We start from the raw sequence: 17,190 nt of genomic DNA on the forward strand, positions 1-17,190 counted from the left end.
AGTCATGTGCATTTTATACAATAAACTCCAGCTGATAAATTCGTAAGGGAATGGAGAGGATGACTTGAGTTCTCAATAATGGCATTATTATAGTTCTCCCACTTTGTCCATAACATCAAATAATTTCGCTCTTTCCAGGGGGATTAGGGCACCTGTCATTCAAATTGGGAAGTCTGAATTCACAAAAATGGAAATCCAAGATGATTTATGCAAAATGTTGGCTACTAGTTTGACTCTACCAGTCGCTTTCTTCTTTCGCACTGATGGAATCATTTTACACTACAGATTGTTATTCATCATGTTGTTTGATATAATCCCACAGCAGACCAAAAAACCCCAAACGGTGTTCTGGAAGTACTACTTGCTTATAGTACATTTCTACTCAGTTTATTATGTATATGCTGAAGGGCTTGTACTCTGAACTCAGTAGATCCATTTGTGGCTGCATCTTAAATCTGACCATATGCCACGATTCCCTATTTTACTTTGTTATTTAAAGGCTAAACATGATCACCTCTTGTGGGCGTTTGTCCTGCCAGCAGAGAGCGTGTTTTCAGTCTCTTCCATGAACCGGAATGATTTGGTGTCACCTTGGGTTGAAACGCTGTGGAGAGTTTTAAAAAAAAATTATGCAAATCCGCCATTGCACAAAGACTGAATGTGACTCTTCACAATGACGGAACCTTCTCTGCGAGAGAAAATATACAAAAAGAGAAGTACTGTTTTATCATGGCCTTTATTTTATGCAATTAAAGACTTGCACAAAGCGGATACACAATTTGCCCCCCCAAATAGTTAAAAAAGTGTGACGACATGCAACAAAAAAAATTGACTCTGTAACCATTTGCATGGAGGAGAAACTCATGGAAAATCTCACACAAAGCTTCTCTGAAATCATTACTATTTCTCTAAAGATTTATAAAAAAATAAATATGCAACAATATAAATACATGAAATCTAAATGAAAACAGAAGTGAGGCCCTCAGAGGCCCTGCACCTCCCACAGCAGGATCTCGTTAAAGGCTACAGTGAAGAGCAGCGTCCCTGAAGGAGAGAAGTGACACGCTCGCAGTGAGTCGCTGTGCTGCAGGAAGTCCTGGAACCTCCCACTGGTCGCCTCGATCACCTTCAGCACTCGCTCTGATGAGACACGAGACATCGCTCACAAACAGGCCTGAAACGTTTACCCCCCGAAACGTGACTAGCGCTCAGAAGGACTGACACCGAGCTTACCTTTTGACCCCACGGCTATGAGCGGGCTCTTACGGGACAGGCTAAAGCACGCGGCCCAGTCGGGCAGCGCAATCTTCTTCATTATCTGTGATAGACAAAATCACATCGTATGAGATTATGCGCACATCTGGGAAAAAATAAAACCCGGCAGGAGAGGAGTTGAGCACGATGGTTGGGGAGGGATTGGGGGGTCGGATGCGGTACCTGTTTTCTAGCCAGGCTGTAGAAGCAGAGCTCCTTCTCCACTCCGTAGCCCGTGTAGACCACCAGGTCCGGGTCTGCAGGCCAGAAAGCAGCCAGACTGGGAGGTGGGCCGTCGTCCTACAGCACAACAGGTTTACAAAAACATATTCAAAAGGATTCACATGAACAAGGCCTGTTTTTGGTTGCGACAACATGCTGTAAAAACAATGCTTTAGGTATAATACATTTTATATAAAATGACCTGAAGGGAAATTTTTCATGCAAATTAATGCCAGGTATTAAGAGCTCATTATTTCCCCCCAGAGGGATATTTTATGTCATTATTACCACCAATGACTACTTAAAACACAGAAAGTACCCCAAAATAGGCCGGAGCAGGAAACGTCAGCCAGTCAAGCAAATCACATTTGTCCTTCGACCAATCGGCCGCCCACACGCTGACGCGTCTGTCGGCACTGGCAGCCAACCACATCTCGTTGCCTTGCAGCCCCAGATTCTGACACTGAGGATGAGAAGAAGAAACTGTTTCAGCTACTAATGAAGAAATGTCCTAAAGTATCAAAAGAACCCCCCCCAAAAAAAGTGTCAGTGAGCCCTTTTTACTTGTGTTTAAATGGCATTCTACAAGATTCACAACGTATGAGTTGTAGCTGCAGAGAGCCGATGAAAGAAAATACCAAGCAACTCTCTGTTTGATAAGGCAGGGAGCCAATCAAGAGCAGCAGCCAAATGCTTTGATTTCATTGTGTGTCACTCCTCGACCGGATTCGGTGATCCCACCTGTTCCTTCACGCACTGCATGCTGGTAATCGCTGCTCCTTTGTGGTCCTTGATGACACGTATGGTTGCTCCATGCACTGCGCTGCTGACGGCTACCAGACCGTTCTTCCCCGCTGAGAGGATCACATCACCTGTAGGGGGCCAAAAAAGGGGTTTTGGGGCAGAACTTGATGAAACACAGTTGCTTAAACGGATAAACTTACTGCAAGAACATGGAATAGATCATGGGTCTTTGAAGTTCTTCTTCTGACTACCCAAACCTGCCTCTTCTCATAAAAACATGAAACAATGACAAAAAGAGGACCGGGGCCAAGTGAGCTGCTCCTCTCAATACTCCATCATGAAGTGACTCCTTGCACAGGAAGTTGTGCAGCCAAATACCGAAGGCGCTGGTTATCACACTACTGGCGTCCTCCCTCACCGGCAGCAGAGTACTGCACTGCAGTGACGGCCACTTGGTGAGGCTGCAGCTTCATCTCCATCTCGGAAGACGAAAGCCGGAAGATCCTCAGGGTGCCGTCGCTGTATCCCGCCGCCACACGTGCACGCTCCTTACTGGAGGAAGGGCTCCAGCATACACAGCCGCAGGCCTGACCCACAGGAAAACAAACAACACAGAGGGGAGTCTTATTTAGGGGGAGTATGGGGCTAATCGGCTAGGAGACCGGACGATTAGTTTAATAATAAAGTATGTCATACTTCAGTAATGTTAAATACAAAGTGTATTCTCTCACCCGACTGAGCACCTGAAACTGCACCACCAGTTCGTTGCTGGGGACCGACCACACCCTCACGCTGCCGTCCTCGCTGCAGGTCGCAAAATGTCCTTCGTCTTCGCTAAAAACCGCATCGTTCACCTGGACAGCACAGAGGAGGACGTAAATACGGGGTCACCGCGTTCATGTCGACGGCACGGAGCTCCCTCGGGAGTCACGCGGCCGTTCCCCCCCGTCCTGTTGCAGCACTTTCTTTGTGTATTTTAGAATTTGATTAGGTAAATTAAATTCTTTCTCATTTTAGCAATACAACTAAAGGCAAATGAATAGAGATAATCAAAATGAAAAGCAGCTGAAAATATTTGTAAGTTTAAGAAATATTTTGCATTTATTTTTAATTAAATTAAAACAGCTTTATTTCCTTGTCCGAACATACTGCACACGGAGTAGAATATGAAATACTGCTCTTCCTTGATGTGTGATCGACGGGCCATGAGCACAGATCCCATTACATTAACAGGAAAAGAAGATGAAGTAATCACCTTAATCGTTTACCACAGGTAATTACAGGTTGCGTTACCATTAACCTTCAAATGCATTATTCAATGCGCACGGCAGCGGTTTGGGCCACTACTCAGAAAATGAATTACAGTTAATGTGATATTTGTTCATGAGACATATTTTAGAATCGTAGCTATTGTAGAATCATTTCACACTGGTACCTCGGTCTTGTGCCCGCTGACCAGCCGGATGCTGCTGTTGTCGCACCAGTTGATGCACCACAGGGTCCCCGCCGTGGTGCCAACGATGCCCATGTCCATGCTGTTATCAAAGGCCGCACTGACGGCCGTCCCGTCCAGCATCATCTCCTGCCCCAACACCACCGTGGTCCCACTGCAGAGCACACCAGAAGGAATGGACCGCTTATTTGACAGGACCAATTTAGGATGAGAATGAAGCCACGCGGGTGACCCTAACTGACTCGGTACGGCAAGTACGCATTCATCACCTTAGACGATTTAAGGAGAGAGGACACTGCTCAGATGAGAAACAAGACTCATCGGAGAATCAACTACGTACGGACCTGTCTTCCACATGGCAATTCTTTTCCTGAGGCCTAATGCCTCGTAAAGCGTCAACCTCCCACAGTCGCAACCAGCGGGTGTTGCTGCCTGTCAAAAGACGGTTCCCTCGACACAGCAGCACTCCTGTACAAAGAAACCAGATCACTGTTACAACAAGAATACATGCAAGAAACATGACTCACCACCAAAGCAATGGTTTGGACAATTTCACCGAGCATAATCAAAAGCATCTCTACATCGAGAACCATAAAGAGACTGTAGACAAATTAGCTCAATTTGTACCAATCTCCCCCTCATCAGCTTCCCAGGTCATGAGGCAGCGCCGTGTGTTTACGTCCCAGACGCCGACGTGTCCTCGGTTGGTGGCGGTGAACAGAAACGAGTCCATGTGGTAGCACAGAGCCGTCAGCTCCACGTCACCCAGCTCTACTGGTGTCTTCACCTGCTCCACCTACCAGTGGGACGGAGTGGTCAATCAAAGCTGTGGCCAATGTAATTCTGACATACCAAGTGCTGGAAAAGACTGCATCGATAGCACGTTATGAGCTAACACAGTCAATTGGAGGAAGGGCCATGGGCCGTTCTCTCCTAGATGATCAAACACGTATTCCAGTGGTCATTTACCTTGAGGTCCACATCCAAGCCGTGCGGGTGCATGAGGCAGAAGGAAACCCCGTGGCTGCCCACACAGGCCAGCTGGCTGGCTCTGGAGGGGCTGAAGGCCGTGTCGTGAATCGGTCCTGACATCCTGACACTGGACAGCAGCTTGAAGGTCTTAGTGCTCCACAGAGCCACTTCTGGGTCAGAAAAGTCTCCTTCGGGGTGTTTGGAAAGACGCAGCGGTACACTGCATTAAGTTGAAAGCGCTTATGAATGATCGGTATCGTCCCAACCTATATTTGACTGACCGGCAGAGAGAAAGAAGCGATCGTCCCGGGAGAAAGCGAGACTCTGCACTGCCCCCCTGTGGTGGGAGACGGTGTCGCGACAAGTTGCGTTCTGGATGTCCCAAATGCAGATGAGGCTCCTGCTCCCATTCCTGCCACCAGCAGCTGATGCCACGATCTACACAGGAAGTAAAACGGACACAGAGCACCTTTATTTTTTGATCTATGATTCCATAGGACACATGCCCAACATGTGAGAGTCCTGGAGCCCCAGGATGGAGCTCAGTACATCAAAACAACACAATGCGATTTTATCGGCCTCTGAGGCATCCGTGTGATAAACAAACCTGGCTGTTTAATCAACACCTAAAAAGGGTCCTTTGGTCCGATCCCCGCCTCGATATCCCCTGGCGTGTGAATGTTGTTCGGGTGTCAGGTAGTCCTGATGGACAGGTGTTACCTCGCATGGTAGCCTCTGTCACAGTGAGTGAAAGGCGCCGTGTGGTGCCAACGACTGGTCGCAAGATTAGAACCGCAGTGCATTTAACATTCGCAAAGAGTCTTGTAAATTTAATTTAAACTCTCTGTATACAGATACAGCAACTGACATAAAAAAAGAAAAGCACCGGAACTACATAGTTTATTACGTTATTTTAATTTGTAAGCAGTTTTGACTCCAACTCTCTGCATAGACCATTTATATTTATTTATATTCATTATGATTTTTTTTTTGTGCGTTTTTAGTTCTCAGTGGAACAGTTGTTTCTAAAGGCTCGAGGCAAAGTATATATATGAGCAGAATTTTTCATATGAAAATATGTTATTGATGTCACACTGCAATGCAGCTGAAAGAATAAGGCTAAAATAGTCATACACACCATAAGAAATACAGCTTCAACATATTCAACTCACGGAATACACAGTGTGCGATATCCCGCCATCTGTACTTGGTGCTTTAATTCTGAATAATGAGCAGGATAGGTGTGCGGCATAAGTAACCATGGCGATATGACCCAAAGTGAACCACCGTTATGGAACTAAAAGCAGCATTAACCCTGAAGTAACAAACGCCAACCCCAAATCCCGCTTTGTGTGCCAGGCCTCTGGAGTACTGTGATTACCATCTCGTGTTGGCTATTCCTCCCCCTGCAATTTTTTTTCGCTCTAACACTCACGAAAATCTTGAAGACTGAAACATTGCGTAATGAGAGAAGCCTCTCAGACGTAACGGCGTTTACTGGCTGATTGAAAACAAACTTTATACCACCAATTAGCGATAAGACGTCCCCTTCTCTTGTCTCCTGGTGATGACGGACTGAAGGATGTCGGTTTCTTTCGGTTCCTCTGGCTTGGCTTAACGACCGAGGCAAATACATTCCTCACCTCCTGCTGGAACTAATCAACCAGCAGATATGCTGGATTTCTTCTCCTGCTGTGCAGAGGTCTATTTGGTTTATTGTGAAATAGCAATTGCCCTCGAACATGAAACGTGTGTTCACCATCTGCTGTGATAATTAGCCGTGGGAACAAAAGTCCACAATATGTAGAGTACTAAATGTAGAATGAGACAACTAGTACTTGGCATGGAGTCACTGGGACATATAGAGACCACAAAACACCTGCATCTCTAAATGAATCTCAAAGTCTAGAGCTATGAACTATACCTTTGCATCATTTGTGACTGCCAGACAGGAGATCTCCTCGCTGTGGCCCTGCAGGTGTCTCTGACTTCCAGTGTGGAGGAACTCCACCACCACCACGCAGCCACACGAGTACGCAAACAAACCTGCAACAGAAATAACCCTTTTAGTTTTTTTTTAAAGCTGGCATGAAACAAACAGCAATTTCTGTATCTTCTATTTTGTTTATTAGTGAGTAGCGCAAGACGTCCATCATAAGTCCTTTTTTGTTTTGCCCTCTCTTTCAGTGGATTATAATGACCTTGGTCAGCGCTCCACACCATGTTGCCGCGCCCGTTGCCACTGTAGCCGATCACTGCCTTCAGCTTTATGCCCTCTTCTCCTGGCGGAGGAGCCACAGCGGCCTGGATGAGAGACGCCATTAAAACAAAGACACCAAACAAAAGCAGGTCACCCAGTGAGTGAATAAAGGCACAATAGTCTTTACCTGATCAAGAGTGGAGGCGTTGAAACGAGGGGCAAAGTGCCGGTAACAGTCAGGACGTGCTGGCTTCTTCCCTTTCATCTCAGCTGAATGATGAAATAGAAGGAAAAAAAAAAAACAACAACATAAAAGTCACTTCTCTGATAATGCAGGACAACGCAGCGGGGCAATTACCAGCATCCATGTGACTCGTGTTCACGGATGACGGGTTGGCCAGCTCTGTTACTTGCAGGAAAGAGGCAGGTCTGGGGTCAGAGGAAGAACCTGAACCCGGGACTGAAGCGGTTCGGCTGGTCGAGGTGTCATCACCAACCGAAGGGGAGCGCAAAGCTGCACGAGGGTATAGGAAAAAATATATGACTGAGGGTGACGATAAACTAAATAAATAAAGTCGCTGGGCCAATTAAACAGTTCTGTTATCACCATGAGCGACAAATATCTTGATGGGAAATCTTGGTGTTGCTAAGCAACACCAAAAAAGCTATATATAATTTGCTCTATATTGCCACAGGCCAGATATAAGTTATTAAACTAGTGATTTCAAACTTTGTTAACTACCTCACAGTAGGTAGCTAAACACAAAGCCTCTTATATGGGTAAAGGAAGCGAAACATGGCAACCACTCAGGTACCTTCTTTTAGCAAGAGACACCTGAACACTAGAACAAAAAAAAACAAAAAGCTACAAATGTGTGTGTGCTAAACATAGTTAACTAAAGGTCACTAAGCTCGACTAGAGCTCACCACCTTGTTCAACTCGTCCTAGCGTGCCGATGGCGTCCAGGCGGGGCGGCGGGGAGGAGGGGAGGGGCGCCGTCAGTCGAGGCATCCCATTGGACAACTGACCTCCACTAACATCAGGCTGAACTGTTACATGAAAAAGTCCAACAATGATTTGTTTCATCAGCAACCGCCTTCGAATCAGGGTTCATTTAATATAAAAGCATACAAACTCAAAGTTACCTGATCTAAGAGCTGAGATGGAGCCGGATCTCAGAGGGGAACTGTGAGTGTCAATAGAAGAACACCTGTTAAAGTGTAACACACTTCTTATCAAAAAGATTCAAATATGCTACAGATATGGTTATTACCGACTGTCTGTCAAGGAGTCGACAGGATGTGCCAGGAAGTCCCAGAGGAATATGGCGTCTCCCACTGAGACCACGCCCAGTTGGTCGGGGGTGAAGCTCACCTGGCGGATGGGCTGACTGTGGCCTATGAACATCTGGTGATAGAGAACCACAGTTCAGTGACCAAACAAAATAAACTACTGGTACTCCTACTTTAAATGAAGACATGTTACCAGGTAACGGCACAATTTTAACTGCGCTAACGATTTGATTATTTGAGGAGTTTTTCTTTGTTATCGTGTGAATTAACTAAATATCTGAATTCACTGGGTCAACATGTCCAATTGCTTTTTCCCTTGTCCCCCTATTTTCTTACACATTTCATTGACCAAACGATCATTGAATGAATCAAGAAAATAATCCGCAGATTAATGATTAATAAAAATGTGTTTATTGCTTGTTGCTTCTAAAAATATATTTGAATTAACTAAAACATTCCATTAAATTAAGCTGACGCTTTTATCAAAAGCCAATTACAATGAATCCATTCATCCAAGAGGGTACGGACCCCCAACCACAAGAATCAAGAAAATGCAATTCTTCAAAATAAAATTCCTTATTTGTTGATTACCTGTGAGCTAATATGGACCTGCATGTCATAATCCCACACTTTCAATACGTTGTGTCCAGCTGTCAGCAGGAATCGACTGTCCTCACTCACAGCCAGGGACGAGCACTGGTGTTTGTGCACCTTGGACACCTGTAGACAACAGATATAGATATAGATAAATAATAAACAATTGTTCACTATTACTTTTTCTCTCCCGTTTCAATTCCCAAAACATATTTTAGCATTTGTTCTAGTTTGTAGTAAGTCATTCATTTCACACCTAATGTGTTTAAAGCCCTGCGGGCTCACCTCTCGGAGCAGGCGGCCTGTCTTGGTGCTGACCCGGAGGATCTTGTTCGCCGACGTGGCGACCAACAGGTGTTCAGTGGAGGCCGGCGGGAAGCAGACCCTCAGTGCAGAGTCGAGACTGGGGCTGTGTACGTCCAAAATACTCACATCTACGTGAAGCAACTGGACAGAGACAGAAAAAGGTCAAAGGACACAGAGAAACATACATTTTAGTAAGAACTATTGGTTATTCTGGGGTACGTCTTCTAGGGCGTGCTGCCCCCTCACTCCTTCACAGCGGTTACACAGTGTGCGAGTTCACCTCCTCCAGAGACCGCGAGTCTGCGACGGTGACGACGTGCTCCGAGGGGCCGACGAAAGCCAGGCAGCGGCTGTCGCTGCTCACCGCGAGAGCGTCTGGAGCGCGCTCCGTGCCCCGGGCCAACGCGTTACCTAGCCCAACGGGGACAGAGGGAATCAAACCACGATGGTGGTGAGCCGCGGCTGCACGATGGTTTGTGCGTGCGCGTGTGTGTACACATACACACAACTCTGACGACTTTGTGGTCGTCCTCAGAAGCGTTGTAAAGTGCCAAAGAGCCCTGAGAGTCAGCACTGTACATGAACTCCCCATCCGGAGAGAAGGCGAGACCCACCACGTCACCTCTGTGGTGCCTATAATAAAAACACATGGAGAAACAAGCGCACAAACGCAGTGGCAAAGCAGGGTTACTATTGCAGTTGCGTTGTGGTGTGGTGTATTTTGGACCTTACTCTAACCCTAACCCCTGACCATGACATTGTGCAGTTGGCCTGCAGCTAAAATCAGTATTTGACTCTGTGTTCAATTGATGCACAAACCTTGACATATCAAAATAATGGCCTTTAGTAATTGTCGCCATGATGGAGATGGAGCTGCCACTAACATTTAGACGTACTTGTGCTCAGCCAGCATCTTGGCACTGGAGACGTCCAAGACTCTGACGATGCCGGAGCTGAAGCCACAAGATAAGAGCTGCTCTCTGGGATGGAAGGCCACTGAAGAGGGGTCGTCCTCTGACACAAAATCATACAACTGAGCACAGGAGACAGCAGAGAGGCAGTCAGTTGGGGGGTGAATAAGCCAAAGGGCAAAGCGATTAAAGAGCATGTTTAAATCTTTTTTTGGTAAATCAAATGAATTTCTCTCAATACGAATGTGGGCATCAGTTTGTCAATGTGGTAATAATCAAAGGGTGAAAAACAATGGCTGTGGTACTGACTGACCTGATGCAAGGAATCCATATTCCAGATGCGCACTGTGCCATCGGATGAGGCGGTGGCGAGATGCCGGCGGATGCCGTCCACGCTGAAGCCGAGCACGGCGTCCGTGTGTGACCTCATTAGCGTGTTGTAACCACGGCTGCTCACGTCGAGGAAACCCAGGCTCCCGGCGGAGGTGGCTGCCAGCACCTGGAGGCCGTCCGGTGAGACTGACACCAGGCTCACGGGTCCCTCGTGCTCTTCAAAACATCGAGTCATTGTCCGTGTGAGGGTGGGACACGTTTACATCTCAGCTTCACGATTTGAATGGCGGTACACAACGTGATGATGGCCAAAAGCAAATAACGATGCATCTTTTACAAAAGGTGAGATCACTGCGCGTGTGTGTATTGAAACCTCTCTGCAGGTAAATATTACACATACCAGCCTCCAGGAAGACAGTAGAAAAATCATGGGGCCACAGACGCAGGAAGCCATCTTCAGAGCCCGTGAAACAAAACGAGGAGGACACACTGATGCTGTTGATGGCAATGCCCCGACCTGGGGAGACAGACGCACACATACACACACACACTCTTAAAACGTTGGATTTCTTTTATCCAACACCTGCTTTAAACAACTAAATAACATACCTGTGTTAAAAGTCAATTTCTCCCTGCGGTTTGCATGCTGCTGCTGTGCAGGCAACAGCCTCCTGACATTCCTAATTACAACCCTGCTGTAGTCGATCTCAAAGATGAAGCCACTCCGACTGCTGGCGAATCTAATGCGAGACAATCACAACAAGGAAAGAGCACCAATGTTTTCAGTGCATTTGGATCGGGCGCAGACTTATCAGTCTTATTAGTGTCCGGTTTGCCAACTCACAGTGTGCGCTCTTCAAGATGCTGGTTGGAGGAATTTCCCTCCTCAAAGGTCACATCGGTGAAGTCCAGTGAGTGGTATTCACCCAGGTCGACTGGACAGGACCGCAGCGTCCCGTTCCTCACTCGCCACAGGCGGATATTTCCACGACCACATGAGACCATCCTGAAAGCAGCCATGCGGACGCTTGATTCCGCCTGAAGCCAGAACCGCTTTACCTCAACCGCCGGCTGACAGGCGCATGGGGGCCAGATGCAAGAAGCCAAAGAGCCAATATGGACACTCAGTCTTACATAAACAGTGAGAGCAATTACAGCCCACCACCCATCTGCCTCGCTCATGAATACACTCAGCGAAAGCTGGGGGTGCGTCCCCCGTCTCTGTAGTCATCTCGTGGTCTTGACAAAAATGTATTTCTAAAAAAGATTAATAATTGGTTCCACTATTCACAGCGCTCGTTGCCTGGTGCAAAGCAGAGCACTTTTCAGCAAATGTGTGAACAGAGTATTTTGTTACGATCAAACCGTGTTCAGAACGTGATGGCTACGTTGGTAATTATCCCTTTTGATCGGGCTAACGTTTCTACTGATGAGTGAAGGGGCTGGTACATTGGTATTGCTCCTTTTAGTTGAAATTCTTCTCACCAAATTCATCGATACCGTATTATACTGAGAACCACAGATTTTGCGAGTGTGAGAAGTTGTGAGACCTCCTCAGGATTAATAGAACAAGCTTTGCAGAACTCCTAATTCCAAAAGCAGTATAAGTGAAATAAATATGAATGAAATATTTGCAGCAGCTGTTTGGACATATGGACTAAAAGAGTTGGCAAATACGCAGTGTTGGCTCAACAACACAAATACACAAGCGCTGGGAACAGAAGAGAGGATACCTTGTATCATCAAAGAAGGCAACCTTCATGGTGATGATGTCCACATCGGTGTGTGCTTTGGCCAAGATGGTCACCTCTCCCCCTTTGCCAACGTTAGCAGTGTTCCACACCACCACCATCTACGAAAGGTTGAATTAGCACCACAAACAACAACAGTCATGGATGCTAATAAAGGGGAGCTGCTTTAAAACATGCCATTTAAATGATATCAACCGAAGACACGTGATGTGGCTTAGCACTTTCTCATCTGGGTCTAGTTACACCCACGGCTCCCCCCGACTGAATCTATTCACAGTGCAGCTGGTTCTCATTACTGTTATTCAAAATGAAAATAAAAAGCCCTTGAAATTTGAAGATGGAAAAATTAATTTGTGTCTCTTACGGTTTTGTTGTGGCCGTCTTTACCCACTCCACAGAGAACACCGCCACCGTATGAGAAGCTGCAGAAAGGAATGAGGACAGGTTTTGTGAGTGAGCATCTCAAGACTAATACCATCTTATCTGCAGAGGGCTGTGTGTGCATTCGGTTACCTAAGAGATGATAATGAATGAGCATGAATCCTAAACATGGCCAGACAGTTTCCTTTATGGTAGTTCCACACTCGAACTACACTGTGGTTGCCAGTTTGGGCTGAGGCCAGCAGTGTTGTGTTGCCGTTAAAAGCCAGTGCAGATACCTAAAAAGTACACACAGAAAGAAATTGCAATATTTTTTCATCAAAAAATACAAGAAAATGGTCTGTTTTTGCGTCCTGGTCACATGCACAATAACTGCCTGCCGCCCAGAATCTACCTTTTACCTTTTAGGGTGCTAACCAGGACATTTGAAGAGATTGTACTATGGACCACATAACAGCTCGTTTACCTTATCAGTGTGACCGATGAAGAACCTCTGCTGGTTCGACGATATATTCATGGAGACGATAATTGCGTGACACGGATAGACCACGGCATCCCCTAAACTGCTCCACAGGGCCTGCAGTGCAATCAAGCACGGCTGTTAGACCTCCATTCGGCTTTTGATTAAATGCCATTTATTTGTGACACTCAAAATCCCCAAATACGTGAAGCCCGCCTGATAACAATTCAACTCAGCGTGAGCCTACACATTTAGTAGTGGCTCCTCCAAAGCCAATGATTCGACTGAGCCTGAGAATCGGGTCCGGAAGCAGCTTCTAAAAAGGAGGGTTCAGAAGTGCAGTGAGAGACGTGTTACGAGTTCTCATACGAATGATGAACAGCGGCTGGTTTCCTTTCTACCGTCTGCAACTCTCACCTTCTGTCTGGGTTCTTCAGACAGTGATAGATGGACATCATGTGGAGCTGGAGTGCACACAAACTGAGAATAAAACAAGATTAATAGTGTTTCCAAAAAAAAGAATACCGCATTCGAGGGACCGGATTGCATTGGATGCAATGTGCAAAGAGAGATGAGTGTAATTTATTGGATTTCTGTGTTGAATTTAGTCGATAATAAGCCTCTTCACCTCTTCTTGGCTTTCTTCCTCACGTTTGCCGAAGCCGTCCTCGGCATGAATATGCACATGAACTCCCCCGTAGCCGGTGTCCCAGGGAGGCCCGTTCGGAGACGACTGTGAACTGGAGCACGCCGGCTCCTTCTGATGCTGTCCGCCATCGCGGAAAAGCCAGTCATCATTCAGTCGAGTGGAAACGACGCCGAGGTCCGGCACGTCCGTCACCGTGGGTGTTCGATTCCTCAGGAGCTAAAGAAGGCGAGAAGGACAAACCGGACATTTGTCATATGTTCACTGAAAAATTCCTGGCTGATCGGAATCAAAGAGCATCCACTTGGAGAGTCTTCAGTCTTACTGAATTTGGAGAAGTAATCTGCTGAATGAGAGACACTCGGTCCTTAACTGGTTGGCTGAGGCTGACACCGCTAGACTCTTCTCCAATTCGTTGGTTCGAGACACAATCTGGGAGAGAAAGGAATAGGAAGACAGTCATCTACAATACATTCATCATAGAGAAACAGTTTTTGTCCAAACAGCTTTGATCCTGTGTGTCTGAAGCAGTATTTTTGCCACGTGGTCTTTACACGAGGAATTTTTGCGTTAATAGTTTTTTTTAATGAAAAAAAATCTCTGGGATTAATCAAAACAATTTAAAAAGTAATAGCATAAAGAAAAATGATATACTTAGAATTCATATGTGGTGCAGACCAACATTGTAAAAAAGTAGAATGTCATGTAAAAAGCTGGAAACATATTGTATGAAGAAGATCACAAACAGTAAGTTGATGCATTACTTACTAGCCCCGGGCTGGAGATGGCCTTTTTGGATGGAGTGAAATGGTAATTTTGTTCCCTCTGAGGGAAACCTGTTACGGGGGGGGGGGAGAGATAAGGGACTTCATAACTGCACACGGGGGGGGGGGGGCATTTTTCAGTTCTCTCAAATCCATATGATAAAGACTAAAAATCATTGCATTATATAACTTAAAAAGTAGCATCTCTGCAATATGGAAAAAATACATTTCAAATGGGAATAAAAAAAACTAATTATTATCACTATTTGAGTGAAGGGCATTGTGTTGCTAGGTGAGGTTACATTACCTGATATGATCATAGAGGTCATGCCAGGAGCCCCCCTCGGGCACAGGAAAGGACATGTCCCTGGGAATAGGACCAGTTCCCTGAGAAGAAGCCAGGCCCATCATCTTGGCTTCACTGAAGGAAACCCCTGTTTAAAAGAGAAACATGTACACAAGTAGAGGAGCAGAGTCATACACCCACTTAGTGGCTACTGCGGTGTTCATCATCTGAAGAGGCACTGAGATGCTAAATGAATGGTATTCAAAGAAAATATATTTTCCTCTAAAAATAATTTAAAGTGCTTCCAAAACATTCTCTGAATTCAGCTGAAGGATATTTTTAATTGCGGTTTGACAAGCAATGACTTTGAGAATAATGAGGATTTTTATTCCTTAAAGAAGCCTGTGAGCATTACCCTACATCCCAACCCGCACAATCCGCTCTGCATCTGCCAAGCTGCTCGTTCCTCCCTCACTGAGAGCAAAACACTCTGCAAGATCACAACTCTGTGCCTTTACAACTTCATTCTAAAGACACATACCTCGACTAAAAAAAAACCAAACAATTGTTGCACTTAAATTGTACTTATAATGCACTCATTTCCCCTCAGCATCACACAACAAAACAGCCCAGTAACTGTCATGTACCTAGCGGCAATGTGTTTAGGTAGATTTGTGTGGAGTGGATGAATGCTGAGGCTTCATCTAGTTGTGCTCTAGATGCACACAATAAACCTCACCTGGGTTTAGCAGCAGGTTGCTGGTAAACATGTTTTTCACTGCCATGTTGGCACAAAGCTTAATGCTCTTAAGTTGACTGTAGCAGCGGTTGAGGTAGACAGAGACGATGTACTGCAGATCCAGCATCAAACAGGTCCAACGCACTGAAGCGGGGGCCGGACCCACGAATCCTGGAAAACGTCAACATAAGTACATCTTACATCATTACTGCAAGATTGCTTACATGATATACAAACATACAGCAATTAATCAAAACAAATGCATTTGTACAGTTGCACGTGTTTACCTCGCCGTGCAGATTTGGCCGTGTTTTCATAGACTGAATCCTTTGCAGCTCCGCAGAGGAAAGGAAACTGAAGCGAGGTAGCTGTGAACTTAAACTCTTTGAACATGTTGGAAAAAGAGATGCGGACCACTTGGCCATCCTACAGTCAAAGCACACAGAGAGGGGGGGGGGGGAGGAGAAAAAGAGATCCTTTTTTAATGAGGGGAAATCAAAGGGGTCTAGTAGATGCATGTTGTCTAGTTCACAGCTGAGAAAGCTTCTGAGGTTTTCTTTTGAATTGTTTTAAAATGCCAACATCTACAGTACATATCAATGCAGCATACAACAAACGACTTGAATCGGAGCTACATCAATTGGATCTACCTACAAAAGATAGAAGAAAAAAACAACAGGAACATTTTTACACAACGAAGCTATGAAACATGAATATATGTAGAGCCCTTGATGCTCCTTCAGAATTGGGATTATAACACAATGGCACAATTTCAAATAACAAAGAAAGCATTGAAAAAATAAAAGGGGCATTGGCGATTTGGCTCCTGATTGAAATCCCCCAAAAACTACAGTCCTGCGGAGATAGTTGAGGTTCGACAATACACCTGATTGCATCACACATGCACATGCTGGGTCAGATGCTGGGTCAGATACCTCCACGGAAACATCCAGCTGGACCACAAAGTGTTTGCCAGCAGCAGGCCTGAAGAGGAGGTAGAAGTAGCGCCCCACCAGCCCCAGAGACTGGCCGCCGCCTTTGGGGACCCGGATGAAGCTGTTGGCAGGAACGGGACCCCGGATCCTGAACACTGAACACTTGAGTCTCTTGTCCTGGGGGATTTCGGCAAAAGGAGGACATAAACCAACTTTGGTGTGAAGACTTGTTAGAAGTGACACTCCAAACACATAATAAGCATACAGGTGTTTTGTGCAGCCAACTTTCAAGCCAAATTAAATGTTCAAGATATAGTTTTGGGGAAAAGAGTATGACTTTATCTAGTGTAACAGTGGGGCTGACCTTGTACGTTGACACGTCCCCCTCTTTTGCTGACCTTTTCCAGTCCTCAACTTTGACATGTTTGAATATGTTGACGTAAGGATGCTGCCAACCTGTGAGCCATAACAGTAGAAACTGTGTTTGTTGCTGCAAAATTTGATCTATTCTGACATAGCAACTTTATTCAAAAGCTTTAAATCCCGCTTTACCTTTGGAGGCCATCGGTAACGAATCCCGCAAACGCGAAGTCCACCCGTTGCTTCCTCGGTCTCGCCTCAACTTAAACTCGAGTTACGTTAGCTGAGATGTTAGCTGGGACAAAACAAGCTAACCACCAACTATAATATGACCGTTTGTGAGAAACCTAAATGTCCACACGCGTAGTTTCACATCACTGTGAGCTTTTTTCAGGTGGCCCGGGTCACGTTACCGAGGAAACGGCAGTTCGCTGCTGATTTGCAGGGTTCGTATAACGTTACTTCCCGCTCCAACCTCCGCTCTGGCTACGACGTTCGTGACGTCATTCCGGCGCGTTCCCCCGGGGGCTTCTGGGTAATGGAGTTCACATTTGGAAAATGGAGCAAATGCGTTGTAAAGAAGACA

General features: G+C 45.8%; 1 protein-coding gene across 1 annotated transcript; it reads right to left on the reverse strand.

The window, feature by feature from the left end:
• Positions 1–717: 717 nt before the first annotated feature.
• Positions 718–17,096, reverse strand: wdr90 (WD repeat domain 90). Its single transcript, XM_037464598.2, has 43 exons — positions 16,797–17,096; positions 16,609–16,700; positions 16,245–16,421; positions 15,597–15,735; positions 15,310–15,480; positions 14,592–14,718; positions 14,289–14,356; positions 13,846–13,952; positions 13,503–13,739; positions 13,292–13,354; positions 13,122–13,190; positions 12,881–12,991; positions 12,547–12,692; positions 12,398–12,455; positions 12,016–12,134; positions 11,127–11,288; positions 10,892–11,022; positions 10,683–10,799; positions 10,263–10,498; positions 9,935–10,071; positions 9,541–9,671; positions 9,319–9,449; positions 9,018–9,179; positions 8,730–8,858; positions 8,120–8,253; positions 7,992–8,032; positions 7,776–7,895; positions 7,204–7,359; positions 7,033–7,115; positions 6,847–6,949; positions 6,570–6,691; positions 4,927–5,083; positions 4,643–4,833; positions 4,301–4,469; positions 4,018–4,141; positions 3,656–3,827; positions 2,952–3,074; positions 2,639–2,807; positions 2,218–2,348; positions 1,796–1,939; positions 1,438–1,554; positions 1,234–1,318; positions 718–1,140 (listed from the first exon to the last, which is right to left on the reverse strand). Exons 1-43 carry the CDS (start codon positions 16,807–16,809, stop codon positions 983–985), a joined length of 5,532 nt encoding a protein of 1,843 aa, XP_037320495.2. The 5' UTR covers positions 16,810–17,096; the 3' UTR covers positions 718–982.
• Between the last annotated feature and the right edge of the window lie 94 nt (positions 17,097–17,190).

This window comes from Pungitius pungitius, chromosome 21 (genome assembly GCF_949316345.1).
Source record: "Pungitius pungitius chromosome 21, fPunPun2.1, whole genome shotgun sequence".
NCBI classification, from domain to species: Eukaryota; Metazoa; Chordata; class Actinopteri; order Perciformes; family Gasterosteidae; genus Pungitius; species Pungitius pungitius.